At 42.4% G+C, this 25,145-nt stretch overlaps 1 protein-coding gene and 1 pseudogene across 1 annotated transcript in view; both read right to left on the bottom strand.

Moving 5' to 3' along the window:
• Positions 1-25,145, bottom strand: part of PLEKHG7 (pleckstrin homology and RhoGEF domain containing G7) — a 78,436-nt gene that overhangs the window by 17,379 nt on the left and 35,912 nt on the right. Inside the window, 8 exon segments of the mRNA XM_038559169.1 lie at positions 1,719-1,917; positions 2,707-2,767; positions 2,770-2,810; positions 4,618-4,697; positions 6,382-6,483; positions 7,509-7,613; positions 11,944-12,092; positions 21,159-21,249. Coding sequence (XP_038415097.1) covers positions 1,719-1,917; positions 2,707-2,767; positions 2,770-2,810; positions 4,618-4,697; positions 6,382-6,483; positions 7,509-7,613; positions 11,944-12,092; positions 21,159-21,249 — 828 coding nt within the window.
• On the bottom strand, positions 7,168-7,265 carry LOC119869478 (annotated as a pseudogene).

The raw sequence follows: 25,145 nt of genomic DNA, 5'->3' as shown, positions 1-25,145 counted from the left end.
TAGAGCCTGCTTTTGTTTTATAATAAGTATCGAGTGTGTTTAGGGGAACAGTGACAGGAATTCAGAGCCCCAGACAAAAACATTCTTCTCATCAATCTGTCTTGAGGGGGATGTAGCTTTGGGCTGGGCAGCCTGTGCTTGTGGAATCTTGGGAAATTTACATAAGCTCCCTAGGACTCGACTGTGAAATTCAAGTAACAGGAGTGCCTGTCTTGTCAGGTTGCTGAGGGGTCTTGAGCTCATCTTCACGAATGCCTAGAACAGTCTACAGCAGGTAGAGCTCTTAGCCATTGTTTAGTTGAAGCCTATGGACAGAGCTCGCATCAAGTTTCCAGTCTCTTTCTCTGTCTCATCTCAACTGTCTAAGAAAGAGCAAGGAGACTTCAACTCCCATCAGTGTCCACCACCACCACATACAGACACCCATAAGGCCTAGTCCCACATGGTACAGAGGGTAAATCCCAGTGCATTCAGGTTCCAGGTGCATTCCCGGTTCCAGGGAGCCCATAGCATGACACAGATTTCAGTTCTCCAACCACGCTGTTTAATTTTTTTAATTTATTATTATTATTATTATTATTATTATTATTATTTTTAACCATGCTGTGTAGATCAAAGCAGAGAAGGAAAACACATGTCTGCTTCAGACAGGACTGCGTGTGAATCGTTCCTGCCCTCTGCCCAGAGTGACCCTAATTCCCAACAAGTTGCCTCATTTGTCTAAATTCCTGGAAAATGGGGATAATGTCAGTGCTCACAGGGGAATTGTACAGACAAAGAGATGGTGCATGCCCAGCATGCAGCACAGTGCCTGGCCATAGCAAGAGTTCAAGAAGGAGTCATCTTTTCACCTTTATTATTATTACTACTTCTTCTTATGTATTATAATTATTCCATGTTATAAGCACTATGTGTATAATTATTGTATTTATTGTATATTTTAATACTATGATTATCAACTATCAGTGATGATCCTTTTGTTCTGTACTGTGGGGCTGTGGAGGGCAGATGCACCTCCCATTTCTCCAGAGCCTCCCCCTGATTCCTCAGCTTTGTCTCATGATGCTAACAGCTCCCCAGAAATGGGAAATTGCCTTGAGGACTAAGAAATAATTGTGGTGTAAGGAGCATTGAATTATTTTTTTTTTCCTGGAGACCTTTATCCAGGTTCTTTTTTGCCATCTACTGGCCATGTGACTTTATAGAGTCACATCATCTCTCTGAGCCTCAGGGACATATGGAGACAATGTAATCAGCTTCAGAGTTTTGTGCTAAGGATTAAGAGATGTTTGAGCAAGTGCCTGGTAAAGCCTTATGCGTTGTGAGAGTATTGTATGTTACCACTATGACATGGCCCTCCCTAGTTCTTTTCCTTAAATATCTCAGGTGCTATATACATTTCACAGATAAATGTAAGCCAGTTGATATGGGGTTTTCCACAGTTACTTGAAAGTAGTGGCTGAGCTTGGTTAAATTAATCTCTGCCCTAGCTTGGAAGGGAGAGACATGGACCTGGATTCTCGCCAGTTTGGGGCCCTGGCCAGGAATCCAATCCATCAGCTTCCAGGGAAAACTTTTGCCACAGGATTATTTATACGTTTGGAAATCTAATGAGGTTTTAGTTTGAGTAGCAAATTGAACACTGAAAGGCTGAAGCTACAAAAATGGAGCCAAGTCTCTTCCCAAAGATCATCTCTCTTATCTTGGCCAGGCCACACCCAGGCTTTCTGGCACACGTGGACCACAGCAAAGGCGCAGTGATTCACAGCGAAGTGTTTCGGGCCCGTGGCCACCTTCCCTCCCATGCCTCTGAGATGGTGCTCTGGCAGGGGCTTCTCACAGCTGCAGGGAAGAGCTGTTTTCTGGAAAGGCTTGGGCCATGTTCTCTGGATCATACAGAAGGGCTCTGGCATGATACTGAAGGGATCAAAGGAATTAGGGAAGTCAGGGAAAATTCTTTCCAGTTATTTTGTTGTTGTTGTTTTTAAAGATTTTATTTATTTATTCATGAGAGACAGAGAGAGAGAGAGAGAGAGAGAGAGGCAGAGACACAAGCAGAGGGAGAAGCAGGCTCCATGCAGGGAGCCCAACGTGGGACTCGATCCCGGGTCTCCAGGATCATGCCCTGGACTGAAGGTGGTGCTAAACCACTGAGCCACCCGGGCTTCCCATCTTTCCAGTTATTCTTATTAGCAAATGTTTAAGTTCCCCTACAGAAATTTCTTGCTTTAGGACCCATGGCTGCCATGTTGTACAGCTCCCTGGGCAACACTGCAACACTAACTTTGTGCTCCGTGAGGTGTGAGGTGCTCTAGGGGTCACCATTCCCATAAACTGCAATCTAAGTGGTGCTCCGGGCTTCTGTGCAATAGGACTTTCCTGGGGCCAAATCCTACAAAAGCCAAATGTCTGGTCACAAAGCCACACAATGTACCGATTTCTTCTACAAACAAACCAAAGAACAAAGAGCATTTTTAAGCCCTACCTACCCAAATTTTAGGAAAGATGATATAATGTTTCCGGATGGGCACCACTGCCAATTCCTAAGTGTCCAGTGGACTAGTTATTTACAGGGAAAGCAGATTTGTCATTAAAAGATATTATTGATCATTTGTTTTTCTTCTTTCCCTTTTACATGGTCTGTAATAACTCTTAGAACCTGTTACATCCAAAGAGTCCTAGGGAAAACATAAAAGGAAATGGTACTTGACTTTGAAGTAAATTCCAAAGTCATCTCTTTGCCTCAGGCTCTCAAGATAAAAGATGTGGCTGAGTAATTGAGGCAATAGGTCTGGTGGCTCTCTGAGCTACTGCAAAAAGAGAAGGACAGAAGGAAATTCAGAAGCAAGGAGAGCACAGACATTCTTTCTCCCTTCACCTTTACCATTAGCTAGGGCCGGGAAATGAGAAAGTCACCACTGTCAGGTGGGAGCTGTGACTGTGGACAACAGGCAGTCTTTGTGATAAACACTTTTTAAACAAAAACGGTATTCCCATAACAAACAGGTAACTCCTCAATAAGCCACCCCCCCCCCCCCCACTTCCTATACTTAAAGAAAATCTCACTTTGGACAGCTTAGTTTAATTCACCCTTTACCTCTGTTTATGCTTTGTTGAGGTCTACACAGCCCACGTGGTTCCTGATCACAAACATTGCCTTTGATTTCAGTGCTCATGTTGGTGGTTGTTAAGCTGGCATGGATAGTACGTGATTTACCTCTTCATCAGCTAGTCCTCAAAAATATCCATAAACTTGATTCTCCTGCTGGCTTCCAAAAATAACAGCATTAAATTTGCCCCCCACCCCCCCCACATTGTTCTCATGTTAAATCTGATGAAGAGTTAGATGTTGTTACTTTTATCTTGTAAAATTTTCATCGTGTCTTAAACCTGCTGCAATGACTTCACACTTGTAAGCTATCTCACATTTATTTTAGCAGAGGGCAGATGGCCCATCCGGATGTATATGTTCACATATATGAGGGTCAAATGGAGCACACCACCCAACACGCCACTCCCTCAGGAAAGTGTTTCTTTGGAATCACAGTTACCTTCTCTCATGGCCAATGCATCTGCCTCCTTCCTGGCAGATGCTCTCTTCAGGATTCCATAGTGTCTGCCACATTGCTAGCCCTATGTGCTCCTTGATAGATTTATTGATTAAAATAATGAGTCATGGGTCCCATTCAGGGATTTCCAACAGTGTCATAATGTGATGGAGGGAGAGAAAGAAGGTACGTGTGCTTCCTGGTAACATCACCACTACAGTGAGTAGAGAAAGCAGACCCAGCCTATAAGGCCACTAAAGGAAGTGACAAGAGTAATGACAGAGATAACAGAAGCCCAGAAAATATTTTGTGGCAGGACCTCAGATGACAAAACACTCTGGAGAGAAAGGTTACGTTTCAGCTTCAGCAAGAAGTGATTTTTTTTTTTTAAGGTTTTATTTATTTGACACAGAGAGACAGAGAGCACAAGTAGGGGGAGCAGCAGGCAGAGGGAGAGAGAGAAGTAGGCTCCCCGCTGAGCAGGGAGCCTGATGTGGGGCTTGATTCCAGAACCCTGGGATCATGACCTGAGATGAAGGCAGATGCTCAACCGATTGAGCCACCTGGGTGCCCCAGCAAGAAGTAATTTGAAAGATGATGATGCGAGTTTATTTTCATGTTGGGGGCTTTGATATGGGGGCAGGAAAGACTTGGAAATAGAGAGCAGGACTTCTCAGAGGGCACTGAGAGCCTTGACAGATGTCATTACCAAGAGGCAATTGTTAAGACCATGAAGAGTTAGTCTTAGAAATCCAGTTCCACAAGCTCTGTGACCTGGGCCAGATGATCTGACCTCTCCACACCTCCTTCTTCTTCTCAGTGACTCGCACAGATGACTCACCTGTGAATAACAAATGCCCCAGTCTGCCCCCAGTGGGCTTCTTATGAGGCACCGGGGTATTACTCTTCACCGGTTCCCTTTGCCCGGGAGGAGTATAGGTACCCACTCCACTGAGGGGCAGCTTGGCCGTGTGACTCTCTTTGACCTTTGCCCTGTGAACAGCCATGCCATGGGTTGCTTCAGGCAGAAACTTGATGAGTCAGTGAGTACTCTGCCCTCCTCTCTTACGTCTTTGCCATGAACACAGGTAACGCTCCAGATGGTGGCTGTTCCCTCCGCATGGGTCCCAGAGCGAGGACCCCCAGCCACTGAGATTTGGAGGTTGTTAATGTGGCACAAAAATGAATTTAACCTGATTGATACAGGACAATTTAAATTTAGGAAAAGCTTTTACAACCCATCTTTGCGCATTTGTAATACAATATGAAGCATTCACATGTGGGTTTTACTATAGACTTTTAGGAGAGAGCCTATTAATGCCCCATGCTTAGCAGGCCATAAGGGCTTTAATGCCATGGCCTAAATATCTGTGTCCCCTCAAATTCATATGTTAAATACAAATCCCTAATGTGACAGTGTTAGGAGGGGGGCCCTTCCCTTGGGAGATTAGGTCATGAGGGTGGAGCCGTTGTGAATGGGATCAGCACTCTGATAAAAGATGCTCCAGGGAGCTCTCTAGCTCCTTCTGTCCTGTGAGGATACAATGGGAAATCTGTGAACCAGAAGAGGGCCGCCACCTGACTATGCTGGCACCGTGATCTTGGATTTCCACCTTCTAGAACTATGAGAAATTTATTTATGTTGTTTAAAAGCTGCCCACTCTGTGATATTTTGTTATAGCAGCCTGAGCAGACGAATACAACTTATGTGTTTTGATGAGAAGTTGATGTTTCTCCAGACTATTTACTAAAAACTAAATTTAAATATATTCTGAAGGACTGAGAAATCCTGAGATTTTTATCTAATTCCCAACACTATGTTCTTTCTCTTGTTTTTCAGAGCACTTCTTAGTCAAATCTGTTTTCAAAGTTTTACTAAGGATCTCCTTACTTTCACTTAATTTCATGCTTGTTTCACCTTATTAAATACTCCTTCGTCTCTTACCTTGAGCATCATTTCCTCCCAAAGGATTTCCTATGTCACTACCTCACCATCTGCCCCAGCCTGGAAGCTTTCTTCATATCTCTGTTCTTTCCTCCCCAGTATTTATCTCAATTTGATTATATCATAACGTCATTATTGGATCGATTTCTCCCCCATGACTGATAACTCCCCCAAAGCAGGGAGTGACTCTAATTTTGCAGATTAGCATGTACAGGGTCTCAGCCCCACACCTGAGCACTTAGTAAGTGCTCAATAAATATCAATCCATCTATGTTTTTTTTTTGAATGGCCTATAAAAATTTAAATCTTGCTCCCTGAGCATGGGACTGGATTAAAAAGGTCAAAGTAAAAAAAAAAAAAAAAAAAAAAAAAAAATGGGGGTGGAGGTCAATATTTATTCAGGAAATAAGTAGCATTTATCATACCAGAGGTACGGATCTTTTTCTCTTCTCCTTCCATACAGAAGTCTTATTAAGGATGTTCATAGATGTGAAGGTTTATTTTGTTCCTTTCTGCAAGCCTGGTACTTTGTTAGAAGAATAACTGAACCATGTAATTAGCCTACACAAACTGTTGCCATGAATATTGCTTTAAGTTGAAGTAATTTAAAAAACAGACTTGGAAATGGAGTTTCCATGCATGCAGAATTTTGTGTTAATAAAACCCACACAGGAGAGGTGACAGTGGCAAACAGAAGCTGCAAGTTATTTTTGAAAATGTTTACTGGCAGAGGAAAGGATGTCTCCTTTGTGGGAGGGTGCGCGTGGAACTTTCTCAGGCATAGTAGCACAAATCAAGCAGTAGTTCAAATCAAGCAGCTGTGAACAACCCTCCCAGGATGGGGGTCAATTTATTGCCTGGAGCTGGGAAGTCCCACAAGGATTTCACCTTCGTGAGCCCAGAAATGAAATCCAATGGGAGTGAGGTCTCTGAAGGCTTGGCATAGTCTTTGATGATGCCAAAAAGACTGTTCACAAAACCAAAGCTTGTCTAGGGCCAGGGAGAAAGAAAACAAGAAGTAGGCACACTTCCAGGGGCAAGGAATAAAAAATTGATGAGCTTCGAATATCACTCTTATAAATGTTTTCCATTTTGAATTTATCACTTGGCAAAATCCAAAGACTTCCTTTTCTCCACTCTCCAATATATATTTTCTTATAAGTTTTTCTTATAACTAGATTCTTGTTGGTATCTCTCTTCCTTTTTAGAGGAAAGATATTATTTATTTATAATATATGTGAGAAAAGGACATTTATGTGAAAATAAATATTTATGAAGATGATGGAGATCTTAAGAATGTGTTTAACTTTTTTTTTTGTATTCAGCATTATTTATTGAGGAAATTCTATATTCAGTGTTATTTATTTATTTATTTATTATTATTTTTTATAATAAATTTATTTTTTATTGGTGTTCAATTTGCCAACATACAGAATAACACCCAGTGCTCATCCTGTCAAGTGCCCCCCTCAGTGCCCGTAACCCATTTACCCCCACCCCCTGCCCTCCTCCCCTTCCACCACCCCTAGTTCGTTTCCCAGAGTTAGGAGTCTTTTGTTATTTAGTAAGTCCTCCCAGATACCAGGCACTGTTTTAGGTCTCCTGGATACAGCAGTGAACAAGATGGGTTCCTGAGTATATTCTAGAAGAAGTTCCAGAGTGTGTATTCTAGAAACAAATATGGAACGTTTCACAAATTTGTGTGTCATTGTTGTGCAGGGGCCATGTTAATATTCTCTGCATGGCTCTAGTTTTGTGCTAATGAAGCAAGCGCTATGTTTACTTTTTTAAATGGCCATGGCAAGGTGAAAAATGTTACCGAACCCCCACTAGTATCTGCAATCTATTGGAAAGACGTCAACAGACATTTAGATTTCCTGCTTATTAACCCAAACTCCTGATCATGAGGTTATATGGGGACGGAATATAGAATATAAGCCACAGGAATAGAATGAGCATACATTTTTTATGATTCTCTGGTGAATTTTAAAACATAGTTACTGGAATCTTCCCACTATGATTCACCTGACTTACTTCTGTAGGTTTGCTAAAAGTCTCCATAAATCTACATCCAGGAGATATTCATGAGTTGGTAGATATTTTAATGTATTCATGAAGATCTTTAAGAAAAATGCATATTACTTTCTATTTTCCAATTTTGAAACTTGCCCTTTGAGAGAACATTAAACATAAGGCTCCTGAGTATAACTTTACAAAACAATGTAGAAATCAGTATTTTCAAGGTTTAAGAATTTTACTAAATACAAAAGATGACATTTAAGCCCCATAGGACATATGGGAAATGAGCTGTTCTGTTCAAAGTTGCTGTTGGTCACAATTCCTGTTGAACACTGAATCTGTTCAACTGGGCCTTCTTGGCTTTCTGGGGCCAAAGAAATCTCAAAGTTTCTCTTCTTGCCAAAGGTATTAACTTGAGACCAAAACAGCATTCAAATTGAGTTCTCATTTATTCCTTCCTCTGGAAAAGACCCAAATATCCTGTACATTCAGGAAATTAAAAATAGAGGACTAATGAGTTAATATCTGATAACTGGGAAGATGTTTAGATTTGGATAAAGCCATTAAATATTGATGAAACATTAAGGCAGTCTTTATGTTATTATTACTTGATCTGATGCTTTCATATAGTAGGAAAACTAGAACAAGTCAAGAAGGAACTATAATTCTCACAGATAACCTGCCCTCATTCTATAAACTAGAGATCAACTTGTTAATAATTCTTTCTTTTATAGATTTTATTTATTTGAGAGAGAGAGAGAGAGAGAGAGAGAGATACTGAGAGAAAGCATGAACAGAGGGTTGAGAGAGAAGCAGATTCCCCACTGAGCAAGGAGCCTGATGTGAGGCTCAATCCCAGGACCCTGGGATCATGACCTGAGCAGAAGGCAGATGCTTAACTGACTGAGCCACCCAGCCACCCAAGATCAACTTATGGAAACAGGACTACTTTGTATAAATATGATGAAGTATTCAAAAGGACCAATTATTTCAAGGAGTTTAGGTGCTAAGAAAAGAACTCTAGACCACCAATCTTCTCTAGTTTCCATTTCCATGTATTAATGCAGTGAATGTTTCTAGAACTTGCATCAGAACCACCTAGAAACCTTGTTAAGTCAGAGATTAGTGCCAACTCCCCAGATTTCTGATTCGTAGGTCTCTGATGGGGTATGAGAATATATATATATTTTTAAGTAGGCTCCCTGCCCAATGTGGAGCCCAATGAAAGGCTTGAATTCAACCCATGATCAAGACTGGAATTGATATCAAGAGTTGGATTCTTAACTGACTGAGCTACCCAGACACCCTGAGAATATGCATTTTTAGCAGGTTACCAAGTGACTCTGATGCTGCTGGTCTAGGGACCCCATTTTGAGCACCACTGACTTAGAGCTTCCTCACATCCCATGTACAGACGCCCCTCATAGTCTTGCACTTCATAGATATACCAGTTTTTACAAATTGAAGGTTTGTGGCAACCCTGCATGGGGCAGGTCTTTTGGTGTGTTTTCCAAGCATTGACTCACTTCATGTCTGTGTCACATTTTCATAATTCTCATACTTCAAATGTTTTAATTATTATTTATTGGTTATGGTGATCATGATCAATCATTTTTGATGTTACTATTGTAATTGTTTTCTGGTTCCACAAACCACACCCACTTAAGATGGTGAACTTAACTGATAAGCATTGTGTGTGTGTCCTGACTGCTCCACTAACCAGCTGTTTCCCATCTCTCTCCTTCGCTTTCCTCAGGCCTCCCTATTCCTTGAGACAGAACAATAGTGAAACGAGGCCTGTGAATAATCTTACACTGACTTCTACGTGCTCAAGTGAAAGGAAGAGTCAACTGATATGACAAACTTCATTTTTTCCTTATTTTAAGAAATTGCCACAGCCACTTCAGCCTTGAGCAACCACCATCCTGGTCAGTCAGCAGCCATCCACACTGAGGCAAGACCCACTGCCAGCAACAGGGTTCTTTTTTTTTATTTATTCATGAGAGACACAGAAAGAGAGAGAGAGAGAGGCAGAGACACAGGCAGAGGAAGAAGTAGGCTCCATGCAGGGAGCCTGACGTGGGACTGGATCCCAGGACCTCAGGATCATGGTCTGAGCCAAAGGCAGATGCTCAACCACTGAGCCACCCAGGCACCCCAGGATTTTGACATACTGAAAGTTCAGATGGTGGCTAACATTTTTCAGCAATGAAGTATTTTTAAATTAAGGTACGACCATCATTTTTTAGACATACTATTGCATACTGGAAAGACTGACTATACCATAGTGTAAATGCAACTTTTATATGTACTGGGAAAGCAAAATTTCATTTGACTTGCTTTATTGCAATATTCACATTATTGCAATGGTCTGGAACTGCACCCACAATCTCCCTGAGGTATGCCTGGAGTATTGGTTGTCTGGAAATCTGGCAATATCCAAGTATTTAAAAAACATAATCGTAAGAAACAGAAGTCATTGCTACAGATAAATCGGGAACATTTAGAAGAAATAGTATTTTTGCTATAATATTTTTTCCATTATAGAAAATTTTGCCACTTAAAGAGATGTTGAATCCTTTGGCATACTTATTTTACTACTTGACTTACAAAATATAAGTAACTTGGGGAACTTGTATTGACTGTGCAAAGGGAGATACATATACTCTAAATACACTGGGACATTTGAAAATAAATAAACTCAAATTGGCATTAAAAAAAAACAGAAAATGCTAGTTTGAAAAAATTATGCAGTTTGCAGTGGAATTAAAAAATTCTTAGGCAGCTTATTTGGGCAAAGGAGGTAACATATAGGCCAGGGGTTAGTGCCCCATAGTGAACATCTATTGGCTACCACCCAGCTTCAGTACTCCCTTTCCCTTGTACCTTCTACTTTTCAGTTCAGTGTCTAATCTTCCCCATGCCTTGCATGTGCCATGTATCAAGATGGCCTTACTCCTAGGGATGGGTCTTGATTGCCTTAGACCAATTAGCACTTTCTTTCCTTATCAGAGTAGTTGGTTCAGGAGAGGGCATGTGACTGAAGCCAGTCCACCTGGAATGAAAATCAAGACTTTGGCTGTGATTTCTCTCTCTCTCTCTTTCTCTCTCTCTTTCTGGCCTCAAGGGCAGCAGCCACTCTGTGACTACAACATAGGATGAGGGTGACGCCCTGGAAGGCAGGGATAAAAGATGGAAAAAAAAATTCTGTCCTTGGTTTTGAGTCCCTTGGTCGAACCAACCTTGAACTCTCTCCCATCTGTGGACTGTACACCCACATGAGCCACTAACATCCTGTATCACTTAAACTCTTTTTACATATCCTGATACGTATCAACTCTAAATCTCAATTTCCTGAGTGTCTTTGTGGTTTAAATTTTGCTGGTAAAGTACTTAACATTGTGACCAACACAATCAATATTACTTATAGAAGATATTAACTGACATTTGTATAGGACCGGTTAGATTTTGAAGAAAACCAATGTGATCATCACAGTGATGGGACGTCATGAGATAGCCGGAGATGGGATTGTCATCCCTCTTTTATAGCTTAGCCCAGGGGTTGTTAAATGACAGCCTGTGCGATCAACCAAGACTACTACCCAAATAATATTTTAATGTAATACAGCCATGCACATTATTTATTTTTTTCTTTCTTTTCTTTTGTTTTTTTCTTTCTTTTCTTTTTTCTTCTTTCTTCTCTCTCTCTCTCTTTTTTTTTTTTTTAACTAATTATCTATTGCAGCTTCTTTGGCTCTGTGGCTGAAGAGCCAAGTAGTTGCAATAAGGACCACATGGCCTGCAAAGCCCAAAATATCTACTGTCTGGACCTTTATGGAAATGTCTGCCAACCCCTGGTTTAGGAAATGGAGGACTAGACTTTCTGAAGGTCAAAGTCATAGGCAGATCCAGAGCTTGAACACACGTCTCCCCACACAGTGTTGTTCCTGTGTAAGAGTGTGGCCAGAGCTCAAAAGCTTTATGGGCAGAGGCAGCCCTGTGGTGAGGAGGCTCCTGCTCCCTGTGGCCTTGGAAGGCCACTGCTCCCTTCCCATTCTTTGCCCTGTGGTTCTTCCTGGAGGGAATTCTCTGCCCAGAACTGCCCTGGATCAGGGCTGCAGCCCCACACCACCTCAGGGGCACCAGCTCCCGGGAGACGCCAGGAATATGCTGTGTCATCCAACCCCACCGCACACCAGGAATGGTTGCCCCGGGCATCTGTGCCTGCGAGGCCATGTTTTTAAAAAAGAACAAAGAGCCAACTCAGTAGCAGATAAACAAAAATGAACAATACATGCAATTTTCTTAAGATCCCCTGAAAGAAGAGACCCTTCCCCCAATTTCATTTTTTTAAGCATGGAGGGGACCATAAGTCCCCAGAGAATCAAATTAATATTTTCCATCTACTACAAAACTGAGAGCCAGCATCACAGTCTTAAGAACTAATAAATGGCCCAAGAAATCAGTGCATTCACTTGTGAAGAGCTCTCACACAGCCTCTTGATGCTTTCTCAAGTCTAATTGGTCGGTGGGAAGTTTTTGATGGGTTTCCAGGACTTCGTTCCAGGTTTCACCATGAATGTGGGAGGAAAGAGAGAACAAACCATGTCCACCCCGGTGAGCTGGCTTGCAGAATGGCAGGAACAGGCCATTCCCAAAACCATGTCTCCCACTGCAGGCCCTTGGCATCCCTCTCACTAGTGGCTCCTCAAACTACTCAAACGACAGAACTTACATATAAGTTAGAAATAAGTCCCTGTGCCTTTGAGATGCCAATTGTACTTGATGCCAAGCATGGGCTGCAGTTTACATACATTGTTTTTCGTTTAAAATGAGAAGAAATCCAAATCGATGTTGTTTTGAATGACACTTCTGAATTTCATGAGTCCTTCTCAGTGTATTACAAACAAAACAAGACTATCCTCAAAGAACCCCAAACCCAGAACTGGGCAGTCTAATCCAGGTTCCACTGGCAATGCTTGTTGAAATTAACTTTTTTAATTTTTTAATTTTTAATTTTTTATTGGTGTTCAATTTGTCAACATATAGCATAATACCCAATGTTCATCCCATCAAGTGCCCCCCTCAGTGCCTGTCACCCAGTCACCCCCACCCCCCATCCACCTCCCTTTCCACCACCCCTTGTTCGTTTCCCAGAGTTAGGAGTCTCTCATGTTCTGTCTCCCTTTTTGATATTTCCCACTCATTTTTTCTCCTTTCCCCTTTCACTATTTTTTATATTCCCCAAATGAATGAGAGCATATAATGTTTGTCCTTCTCCGATTGACTTACTTCACTCAGCATAATACCCTACAGGTCCTTAGGAGGGGCAAGATGACTGTATCCTTTGCTGTGCAAAAGCTTCTTATCTTGATGAAGTCCCAATAGTTCATTTTTGCTTTTGTTTCTTTTGCCTTCGTGGATGTATCTTGCAAGAAGTTACTATGGCCGAGTTCAAACAGGGTGTTGCCTGTGTTCTTCTCTAGGATTTTGATGGAATCTTGTCTCACATTTAGATCTTTCATCCATTTTGAGTTTATCTTTGTGTATGGTGAAAGAGAGTGGTCTAGTTTCATTCTTCTGCATGTGGATGTCCAATTTTCCCAGCACCATTTATTGAAGAGACTGTCTTTCTTCCAATGGATAGTCTTTCCTCCTTTATCGAATATTAGTTGCCCATAAAGTTCAGGGTCCACTTCTGGATTCTCTATTCTGTTCCACTGATCTATGTGTCTGTTTTTGTGCCAGTACCACACTGTCTTGATGACCACAGCTTTGTAGTACAACCTGAAATCTGGCATTGTGATGCCCCCAGATATGGTTTTATTTTTTAAAATTCCCCTGGCTATTCGGGGTCTTTTCTGATTCCACACAAGTCTTAAAACAATTTGTTCTAACTCTCTGAAGAAAGTCCATGGTATTTTGATAGGGAAACTCAAAGACAACCTACAGAATGGGAGAAGATATTTGCAAATGACATATCAGATAAAGGGCTAGTTTCCAAGATCTATAAAGAGCTTATCAAACTCAACACCAAAGAAACAAACAATCCAATCATGAAATGGGCAAAAGACATGAACAGAAATCTCACAGAGGAAGACATAGACATGGCCAACATGCACATGAGAAAATGCTCTGCATCACTTGCCATCAGGGAAATACAAATCAAAACCACAATGAGATACCACCTCACACCAGTGAGAATGGGGAAAATTAACAAGACAGGAAACAACCAATGTTGGAGAGGATGCGGAGAAAAGGGAACCCTCATACACTGTTGGTGGGAATGTGAACTGGTGCAGCCACTCTGGAAAACTGTGTGGAGGTTCCTCAAACAGTTAAAAATATACCTGCCCTACGACCCAGCAATTGCACTCTTGGGGATTTACCCCAAAGAGACAAATGCAATGAAACGCCGGGACACCTGCACCCCGATGTTTATAGCAGCAATGTCCACAATAGCCAAACTGTGGAAGGAGCCTCGGTGTCCAACGAAAGATGAATGGATCAAGAAGATGTGGTTTATGTAGACAATGGAATATTACTCAGCTATTAGAAATGACAAATACCCACCATTTGCTTCAACGTGGATGGAACTGGAGGGTATTATGCTGAGTGAAGTAAGCCAGTCGGAGAAGGACAAACATTATATGTTCTCATTCATTTGGGGAATATAAATAATAGGGAAAGGGAATATAAGAGAAGGGAGAAGAAATGTGTGGGAAATATCAGAAAGGGAGACAGAACGTAAAGACTCCTAACTCTGGGAAACGAACTAGGGGTGGTAGAAGGGGAGGAGGGCGGGGGGTGGGAGTGAATGGGTGACGGGCACTGGGGGTTATTCTGTATGTTAGTAAATTGAACACCAATAAAAAATAAATTAAAAAAAAGAAAAAAAAAAAAAGAGGGGCAAGATGGCTGAAGAGTAGGGTCCCCAAGTCACCTGTCCCGACCAAATTACCTAGATAACCTTCAGATCATCCTGAAAATCTACGAATTCGGCCTGAGATTTAAAGAGAGACCAGCTGGAATGCTACAGTGAGAAGAGTTCGCGCTTCTATCCAGGTAGGAAGACGGGGAAAAAGAAATAAAGACACAAAAGGCCTCCGAGGGGGAGGGGCCCCGCGAGGAGCCGGGCTGAGGCCGGGGCGAGTGTCCCCAGGACAGGAGAGCCCCGTCCCGGAGGAGCAGGAGCTGCACCGACCTTCCCGGGCGGAAAGGGGCTCGCAGGGAGGTGGAGCAGGACCCAGGAGGGCGGGGATGCCCTCGGGCTCCCGGGGACACTAACAGGGACCTGCGCCCCGGGAGAGTGCGCCGAGCTCCCTAAGGGCTACAGCGCGCACGGCTGGACCGGAGCAGCTCGGGGGGGGCGGGGGCGGCTCCGCGGAGGGGGCTGCGGGGCGGGAGCGCGAATCCACCAGCGCAGGCTCCGGAGCACAGGGCGCCGGGACACAGCCCAGGATCCGGCCTCCCCCGGGACAGGCAGAGGCCGGGAGGGCCCAGGACAGCAAGGACGCTCCTGCCCCAGCTGAGCAGATCAGCGGCCCCGCCCCGGAGCCTCCAGGCCCTGCAGACCGAGAGCTCCATGGTTACTGCGGGGGCTGAATCCAGGTTTCCAGAGCTGGCCCCGCCACTGGAGCTGTTCCTCCTGGGGCCTCACGGGGTGAACAACCCCCACTGAGCCCTGCACCAGGCAGGGGGCAGAGCAGCTCCCCCAACTGCTAACACCTGCAAATCAGCACAACAGGCCCCTCCCCCAGAAGACCAGCTAGATGGGACAAGTTCCAGGGGAAGTCAAGGGACTTAAAGTACACAGAATCAGAAGATACTCCCTCGTGTTTTTTTTTTTTTTTTTTTTTTTGATTTCTGATTGCTTACCCCACCCTTTTTTCCCCTTTCTTTTTTTCTCTTTTCCTTCTCTTTTTCCCTTTTTTTCTTCTTTTTCTTTTTCTTTGTCTCTTTTCTTTCCTTCTTTCTCTCCTCTCTTTTGCTCCTTTTCCCAATAAAACTTGTTTTTGGCCACTCTGCACTAAGCAAAATGACTAGAAGGAAAACCTCACCTCAAAAGAAAGAATCAGAAACAGTCCTCTCTCCCACAGAGTTACAAAATCTGGATTACAATTCAATGTCAGAAAGCCAATTCAGAAGCACTATTATACAGCTACTGGTGGCTCTAGAAAAAAGCATAAAGGACTCAAGAGACTTCATGACTGCAGAATTTAGATCCAATCAGGCAGAAATTAAAAATCAATTGAATGAGATGCAATCCAAACTAGAAGTCCTAACGACGAGGGTTAACGAGGTGGAAGAACAAGTGAGTGACATAGAAGACAAGTTGATGGCAAAGAGGGAAACTGAGGAAAAAAGAGACAAACAATTAAAAGACCATGAAGACAGATTAAGGGAAATAAACGACAGCCTGAGGAAGAAAAACCTACGTTTAATTGGGGTTCCCGAGGGCGCCAAAAGGGCCAGAGGGCCAGAATATGTATTTGAAAAATCATAGCTGAAAACTTTCCTAATCTGGGAAGGGAAACAGGCATTCAGATCCAGGAAATAGAGAGATCCCCCCCTAAAATCAATAAAAACCGTTCAACACCTCGACATTTAATAGTGAAGCTTGCAAATTCCAAAGATAAAAAGAAGATCCTTAAAGCAGCAAGAGACAAGAAATCCCTGACTTTCATGGGGAGGAATATTAGGGTAACAACAGAACTCTCCACAGAGACCTGGCAGGCCAGAAAGGGCTGGCAGGATATATTCAGGGTCCTAAATGAGAAGAACATGCAACCAAGAATCCTTTATCCAGCAAGGCTCTCATTCAAAATGGAAGGAGAGATAAAGAGCTTCCAAGACAGGCAGCAACTGAAAGAATATGTGACCTCCAAACCAGCTCTGCAGGAAATTTTAAGGGGGACTCTTAAAATTCCCCTTTAAGAAGAAGTTCCATGGAACAATCCACAAAAACAAGGACTGGATAGTTATCATGATGACACTAAACTCATATCTTTCAATAGTAACTCTGAATGTGAACGGGCTTAATGACCCCATCAAAAGGCGCAGGGTTTCAGACTGGATAAAAAAGCAGGACGCATCTATTTGCTGTCTACAAGAGACTCATTTTAGACAGAAGGACACCTACAGCCTGAAAATAAAAGGTTGGAGAACCATTTACCATTCAAATGGTCCTCAAAAGAAAGCAGGGGTAGCCATCCTCATATCAGATAAACTAAAATTTACCCCGAAGACTGTAGTGAGAGATGAAGAGGGACACTATATCATACTTAAAGGATCTATCCAACAAGAGGACTTAACAATCCTCAATATATATGCCCCGAATGTGGGAGCTGCCAAATATATCAATCAATTAATAACCAAAGTGAAGAAATACTTAGATAATAATACACTTATACTTGGTGACTTCAATCTAGCTCTTTCTACCCTCGATAGGTCTTCTAAGCACAACATCTCCAAAGAAACGAGAGCTTTAAATGATACACTGGACCAGATGGATTTCACAGATATCTACAGAACTTTACATCCAAACTCAACTGAATACACATTCTTCTCAAGTGCACATGGAACTTTCTCCAGAATAGACCACATACTGGGTCACAAATCGGGTCTGAACCGATACCAAAAGATTGGGATCATCCCCTGCATATTCTCGGACCATAATGCCTTGAAATTAGAACTAAATCACAACAAGAAGTTTGGAAGGACCTCAAACACGTGGAGGTTAAGGATCATCCTGCTAAAAGATGAAAGGGTCAACCAGGAAATTAAGGAAGAATTAAAAAGATTCACGGAAACTAATGAGAATGAAGATACAACCGTTCAAAATCTTTGGGACGCAGCAAAAGCAGTCCTAAGGGGGAAATATATTGCAATACAAGCATCCATTCAAAAACTGGAAAGAACTCAAATGCAAAAGCTAATCTTACACATAAAGGAGCTAGAAAACAGCAGATAGATCCTACACCCAGCAGAAGAGTTAATTAAGATTCGAGCAGAACTCAACGAAATCGAGACCAGAAGAACTGTGGATCAGATCAACAAAACCAGGAGTTGGTTCTTTGAAAGAATTAGTAATAGATAAACCATTAGCCAGCCTTATTAAAAAGAAGAGAGAGAAGACTCAAATTAATAAAATCATGAATGAGAAAGGAGAGATCACTACCAACACCAAGGAAATAACAAACGATTTTAAAAACATATTATGAACAGCTATATGCCAATCAATTAGGCAATCTAGAAGAAATGGACGCATTCCTGGAAAGCCACAAACTACCAAAACTGGAACAGGAGGAAATAGAAAACCTGAACAGGCCAATAACCAGGGAGGAAATTGAAGCAGTCATCAAAAACCTCCCAAGAAACAAAAGTCCAGGGCCAGATGGCTTCCCTGGGGAATTCTATCAAACGTTTAAAGAAGAAACCATACCTATTCTACTAAAGCTGTTTGGAAAGATAGAAAGAGATGGAGTACTTCCAAATTCGTTCTATGAGGCCAGCATCACCTTAATTCCAAAACCAGACAAAGACCCCACCAGAATGGAGAATTACAGACCAATATCCCTGATGAACATGGATGCAAAAATTCTCAACAAGATACTAGCCAATAGGATCCAACAATACATTAAGAAAATTATTCACCATGACCAAGTAGGATTTATCCCCGGGACACAAGGCTGGTTCAACACTCGTAAAACAATCAATGTGATTGTTTTATCATCATATCAGCAAGAGAAAAACCAAGAACCATATGATCCTCTCATTAGATGCAGAGAAGGCATTTGACAAAATATAGCATCCATTCCTGATCAAAACTCTTGAGAGTGTAGGGATAGAAGAAACATTCCTCAACATCTTAAAAGCCATCTACGAAAAGCCCACAGCAAATATCATTCTCAATGGGGAAGCCCTGGGAGCCTTTCCCCTAAGATCAGGAACAAGACAGGGATGTCCACACTCTCACCACTGCTATTCAACATAGTACTGGAAGTCCTAGCCTCAGCAATCAGACAACAAAAAGACATTAAAGTCATTCAAATTGGCAAAGAAGAAGTCAAACTCTCCCTCTTTGCCGATGACATGATACTCTACATAGAAAACCCAAAAGCCTCCACCCTAAGATTGCTAGAACTCATACAGCAATTTGGTAGCGTGGCAGGATACAAAATCAATGCCCAGAAGTCAGTGGCATTTCTATACACTAACAATGAGACTGAAGAAAGAGAAATTAAGGAGTCAATCCCATTTACAATTGCACCAAAAGCATAAGATACCTAGGAATAAACCTAACCAAAGAGGTAAAGGATCTATACCCTAAAAACTACAGAAGACTTCTGAAAGAAATTGAGGAGACACAAAGAGATGGAAAAATATTCCATGCTCATGGATTGGCAGAATTAATATTGTGAAAATGTCAATGTTACCCCGGGCAATATACACGTTTAATGCAATCCCTATCTAAATACCATGGACTTTCTTCAGAGAGTTAGAACAAATTGTTTTAAGATTTGTGTGGAATCAGAAAAGACCCCGAATAGCCAGGGGAATTTTAAAAAAGAAAACCATATCTGGGGGCATCACAATGCCAGATTTCAGGTTGTACTACAAAGCTGTGGTCATCAGGACAGTGTGGTACTAGCACAAAAACAGACACATAGATCAATGGAACAGAATAGAGAACCCAGAAGTGGACCCTGAACTTTATGGTCAACTAATATTCGATAAAGGAGGAAAGACTATCCACTGGAAAAAAGACAGTCTCTTCAATAAATGGTGCTGGGAAAATTGGACATCCACATGCAGAAGAATGAAACTAGACCACTCTCTTTCACCATACACAAAGATAAACTCAAAATGGATGAAAGATCTAAATGTGAGACAAGATTCCATCAAAATCCTAGAGGAGAACACAGGCAACACCCTTTTTGAACTCGGCCACAGTAACTTCTTGCAAGATACATCCACGAAGGCAAAAGAAACAAAAGCAAAATGAACTATTGGGACTTCATCAAGATAAGAAGCTTTTGCACAGCAAAGGATACAGTCAACAAAACTAAAAGACAACCTACAGAATGGGAGAAGATATTTGCAAATGACGTATCAGATAAAGGGCTAGTTTCCAAGATCTATAAAGAACTTCTTAAACTCAACACCAAAGAAACAAACAATCCAATCATGAAATGGGCCAAAGACATGAAGAGAAATCTCACAGAGGAAGACATAGACATGGCCAACATGCACATGAGAAAATGCTCCGCATCACTTGCCATCAGGGAAATACAAATTAAAACCACAATGAGATACCACCTCACACCAGTGAGAATGGGGAACATTAACAAGGCAGGAAACCACAAATGTTGGAGAGGATCCGGAGAAAAGGGAACCCTCTTACACTGTTGGTGGGAATGTGAACTGGTGCAGCCACTCTGGAAAACTGTGTGGAGGTTCCTCAAAGAGTTAAAAATAGACCTGCCCTATGACCCAGCAATTGCACTGCTGGGGATTTACCCCAAAGATACAGATGCAGTGAAATGCCGGGACACCTGCACCCCGATGTTTCTAGCAGCAATGTCCACAATAGCCAAACTGGAAGGAGCCTCGGTGTCCATCGAAAGATGAATGGATAAAGAAGATGTGGTTTATGTATACAATGGAATATTACTCAGCCATTAGAAATGACAAATACCCACCGTTTCCTTCAACGTGGATGGAACTGGAGGGTATTATGCTGAGTGAAGTAAGTCAGTCGGAGAAGGACAAACATTATATGTTCTCATTCATTTGGGGAATATAAATAATAGTGAAAGGGAATATAAGGGAAGGGAGTAGAAATGTGTGGGAAATATCAGAAAGGGAGACAGAATATAAAGACTCCTAACTCTGGGAAACGAACTAGGGGTGGTGGAAGGGGAGGGGGGTGGGGGTGAATGGGTGACGGGCACTGAGGGGGGCACTTGACCGGATGAGCACTGGGTGTTATTTTGTATGTTGGTAAATTGAACACCAATAAAAAATTAAGTTATTAAAAAAAATACCCTACAGGTCCATCTATGTCAAAGCAAATGGTGGGTATTTGTCGTTTCTAATGGCTGAGTAATATTCCACTGTATACATAAACCACATCTTCTTTATCCATTCATCTTTCGATGGACACTGAAGCTCCTTCCACAGTTTGGCTATTGTGGCCATTGCTGCTATAAACATCAGAGTGCATGTGGTCCGGTGTTTCACTGCATCTGTATCTTTGGGGTAAATCCTCAGCAGTGCAATTGTGAAATTAACTTTTGAAGAATCATGAAATATGGGTTTTAACATTTAAAGAGACCTTTAGAAGTTGTTTCATCAAAAAAGACCCAGAAAGGTGAATGATGGTAGCAACTTTTGACATTTTGCACGGGGCTTTCTGGTCCCCCAAGTGTTCTCTTGGCCATGGCTTTGTTAAGATAAAATAGCTTTCCTAGGTTTCAGTGTGCAACAGAGAGAGCCAACCGGGTTCTGTCTCCTACATTCTGCTCGTATTATGAACAAGGCAATAATTTGACAACTTAAAATAATGACTACACCAGCAACAACAACAACAACAACAAAAAGAAGGCCTGCCGCGTCCGCAAACAAGGTATGAGCTACCTTGGGGCCATGGAGCTCACAGGCCCTGAGGTCTGCAATCTTCACAGAGGACAGAGAGCCTTCCAGATGGGATACGTGCTTAGGTTCGTCTTGGCCCTGCTTAAAGATCTTTAGAAACGGGACTTTCAAGCCTGCACTCTTTAAGGACACAGCTTTAGCAGCCTCAGTATGTTCCACTTCATTCTCTAGGATGTATGGGAACAGACTGCATGCACATTTTGTGAAAAGCCATTTCTGAGCCATAGTCTGACCCACAGAACCACAGAGTATCAGACCCAGAGGACAGAAGCCAGGATGTCTAGTCCAAAGGTCTTGTTTTACCTGAGAAAAGACACAAATCCAAGGCTCAGGACAGTCAGGTACTAACTGCGGTCTAGCACCCGCCCTGGGGTGATGGAATGTCCTTCTCCATCCTAACTTTTCCAAATACTGGATCACAGCATGTTAGCATCAGAGGTGCCTCAAGTGTGTTAGCTCAAGTCCTCAACTTAGCAGATGACTAAATAAAGCCTTGAGTGGTAAAGGCTGCCCAACATGATAATTCTCTGCCACAGAATACCAGAATATTCTAGAAACTCTGGTTTCACTAGAATGGGACCACTCACTTATTTTTGTTGTAATTTTTATTTTTAATAATATTAGTTTTAAAAATCTGATTACAGGAGGACCTGGGTTGCTCAGTGGTTGAGCGTCTGTCTGCCTTTGGCTCAGGGCGTGACCCCCAGGTCCTGGGATGGAGCCCCACATCGGGCTCCTTACGGGGAGCCTGCTTCTCCATCTGCCTGTGTCCCTGCCTCTCTCTCTGTGTCTCTCATGAATAAATAAATAAAATCTTAAAAAAAATCTGATTACAAAGTTATTGCAGAAAATTTGAGAAACAAAGAAAAGCACAAAATCGAAGTTACCGATATTCTTTATGCCTAGATAACTGCTGAAAGCATTTTTCTGATCGTATTTATAAGTAATTTTTAACGGTGTTGTACTTACACATCCTTTTGTAACTTGGTTTTTAAACTTAATGTGGTGTGACCTTTTCACTTTTTTTTTTTTTTGACTCATTCAGTATTCTGCTGAAAGATCATGAATTGCCACTGAAAGAGCTCATTTCACCAGGAAGAAACTCTCATAACAATGTGGGAGTCTTTCTAAAGTCAACTTGGCTGCATTTCAAATACGTGTTTATCACAGATAATTTTTTAACTTGTTCTATAGCCCCAGGCCTGATGCATGGTGCTGGCCAGTGGATCCAAGCAGTTTGCTGGAAGTTACTCAACTTGACAGGTTATAAGCAAGAGAAGGCATGGGTTTCCTGCTGCTGTGGTTAGATGGTTCCCTGTGCATCTGAAAGGAGACCTATATAATAGTTTTAGAATGTGCTCAAGGGCTGTGGCTGGTATTTCTGGTAGGGTTATGGCACTGGAGAAAGGAATCTGTTAGAAGCTCATTAGCTTCCACGGTAGCAAAGGAATCTTGCAGCCAGCTGGAGACCTCCTACAGCAATTGGGACATATGCCTTTTGTTGATGTCTGAAACCATAGCGAGTGCATGTTGTGGAAATTTTAAAAATCAGCAGCCAGTTAGAAAATAAAGAAGCTGAGACAATAGAAACAGTGTTGGGGCTATGGGAAAGTGGGCGCCAGCCCTCTCTCTTGAGGGGCACTCACTGTTACTTTCCATGGGTCTGACCAACCTCCTGACCAAAGTGCTCTGTGGACATACCAGTGAGGAGGGAGGGGACAGTCCTTCCAGAGGTCACATTAAGTCTTTAGAGTAAGAGACCCATTTTCCAAGGCCTTATTGCTTCTGCTATGGTGGCATTGGCTAGGAGATGCAATAAGAAGCATTTGAAGTGTATTTGAAAGGGTATACAGGACAAAGAAAAGGAATAAGACAAGGTTAGTTCTAGAGTCTCAAACTGAATAACTCTTAAGAGGTAGATGGGATGGAGTTTGCAGTGGCCACTGGTGCCATGGAACTACAGCAAAATGGACATACGTGGATATATACGTTTTGGAGTGGTTGACAAAGATGGCATTGAATTGGTGAGAATGGGGAAGACTTTTGAGAGCTCTGATGAGAGAAAGGAAAGAAGCTTGTCCGGGGGTGGTCATGCGGAGAAGCGGGGCAATGTCAGAACTGAGACCAGAGCCAGACGGTGGGACCCCTGGGGACAAGGCCCCATTTTACCATATAAGAGCTATGCGACCTCAAGAAGCCAATCCACCTCTCTGAGCCTTGGCTTACCCATTTGCAAAATGGGGACAGTAGCATTACCGACCTGGATGGGTTGTTGGAATAATTAATGAATCAACATGTGTAACCCCTGACATGCACGAATAGGAATGCATGTAACAGAATCAGTGCCTGGTCATTGGAAACATCCCGTATGTGCTTGCTTTTATCCCTAATATTGTTATTGATGGTTGGGAAGAAATGAAGGAGAGAAGGAAGGATGGTAAGAAAGGAAAAATCTGTAATAGATTGGGGAAAGACATTACAATGTAGCAGCATGTTTGTTATATTCCTGTGGATTATCATTTATAGAGATGTGAATTAGGTGATACATAAGCCTCAAAAGATGAAGGAGCAAGTAGACAGGTTGATTTTAAAGGGAGGAAATATTGTATCCTTTTGAAAATGAGCCTTCAAGAAATTGAGTTCAAGAAATGAATTTCCCTTCATTACTGAGAACATTTGCTGAAATGTTTTGTCATTCCACTAATTATTCTCCACCGCTGCCTACCCACCTCCAACACTGCAAGTTATTCAGCACATTTTTTCTTCTAATTTACATGCCAGTCGAACCTTCTCAATTATGAGTTGGTGATGGGCATCTTGGTGTCTTAGCACATACAGTCACCCAGCACATGTGGGACATGTTGCTTCTTTAGGAGGAATAATAGAGCTACTAAAATCTAAAAATAGATGGGTCATCTTATAGGAGTGTGCTTGTAGGGGTATCCCTTCCTTAGGTAAGTTTTTCCCTTCTGATAGCACATTCTATCTCCTTGGCAGCTCTTACAGCTTCCTTCCTCTGGAGGAAAGCTGGTGGGAGATGCCCCTTCTCCTGGGACCTCACACCTGCCTGGTAACTCTCCCTGCTCCCATTTATATGATGAAAGAGCCCAGGCAAAGCAGTCTCAGATCTGCCAGGAAAATAGTCAAATCGAGTCTCTAAACAGGGACAAAATGAGAGTGACTGGTGAGCAACATCTCATGTCATTGTTGATGACGACGGTGTCACAATTGTACCGGTAGTTTATGATTTGAATCTAAACATTTGTAATGTTTAGACTGTGTCCCTACAAACTGAATGTTTGTATCCTCCCCAGATCCATATGCTAGAGCTCTAACCCCTAAATGTGATGGTATTTGGAGATGGGGCCTTTGGGAGGTAAGCAGGTTTAGATGAGATCATGGGGGTGGGGCCCCCAGGTTGGGATCTAGGCCCTTATACAAAGAGGAAGAGACAGTAATGTGCTCCCTCTCAGCCATGTGAGGGTGCAGCGAGAAGGTGGCCACCTACAAGCCAGGAGGAGAGCCTTCACCATAACCCAACAATGCTGCCTCCTTGATCTCGAACTTCCCCAGCCTCCAGAAATAAGTATTTGTTATTTAGGCTTCCAGTCGTTGGTAGTTTGTTACAGCAGTCCAAGCTAAGACACTTATATGAGATTTTTTTTTTATGCTTGAAAAAAATTATGTGAGTCACCCACGCATTCAGTTATGAGAACAAATAGTTTTCCAGATCCTAATTATTTTTATTTTTTAAAAAAGATTTTATTTATTCATGAGAGACACAGAGATAGAGAGGCAGAGACACAGGCAGAGGGAGAAGCAGGCTCCATGCAGGGAGCCTGATGTGGGACTTGATTCCAGGACCCTGGGATCACGCCCTGGGCTGAAGGTGGCGCTAAACTGCTGAGCCACCCAGGGATCCCCTCCAGATCCTAATTAAAGTAATACTACCAACACTATGGCCAGGATAGATT

The sequence above is a fragment of the Canis lupus genome, chromosome 15 (assembly GCF_011100685.1).
Source record: "Canis lupus familiaris isolate Mischka breed German Shepherd chromosome 15, alternate assembly UU_Cfam_GSD_1.0, whole genome shotgun sequence".
NCBI classification, from domain to species: Eukaryota; Metazoa; Chordata; class Mammalia; order Carnivora; family Canidae; genus Canis; species Canis lupus.
The sequence above is the reverse complement of the archived record's forward strand: the minus strand, read 5'-3'. Positions and strand labels throughout refer to the sequence as shown.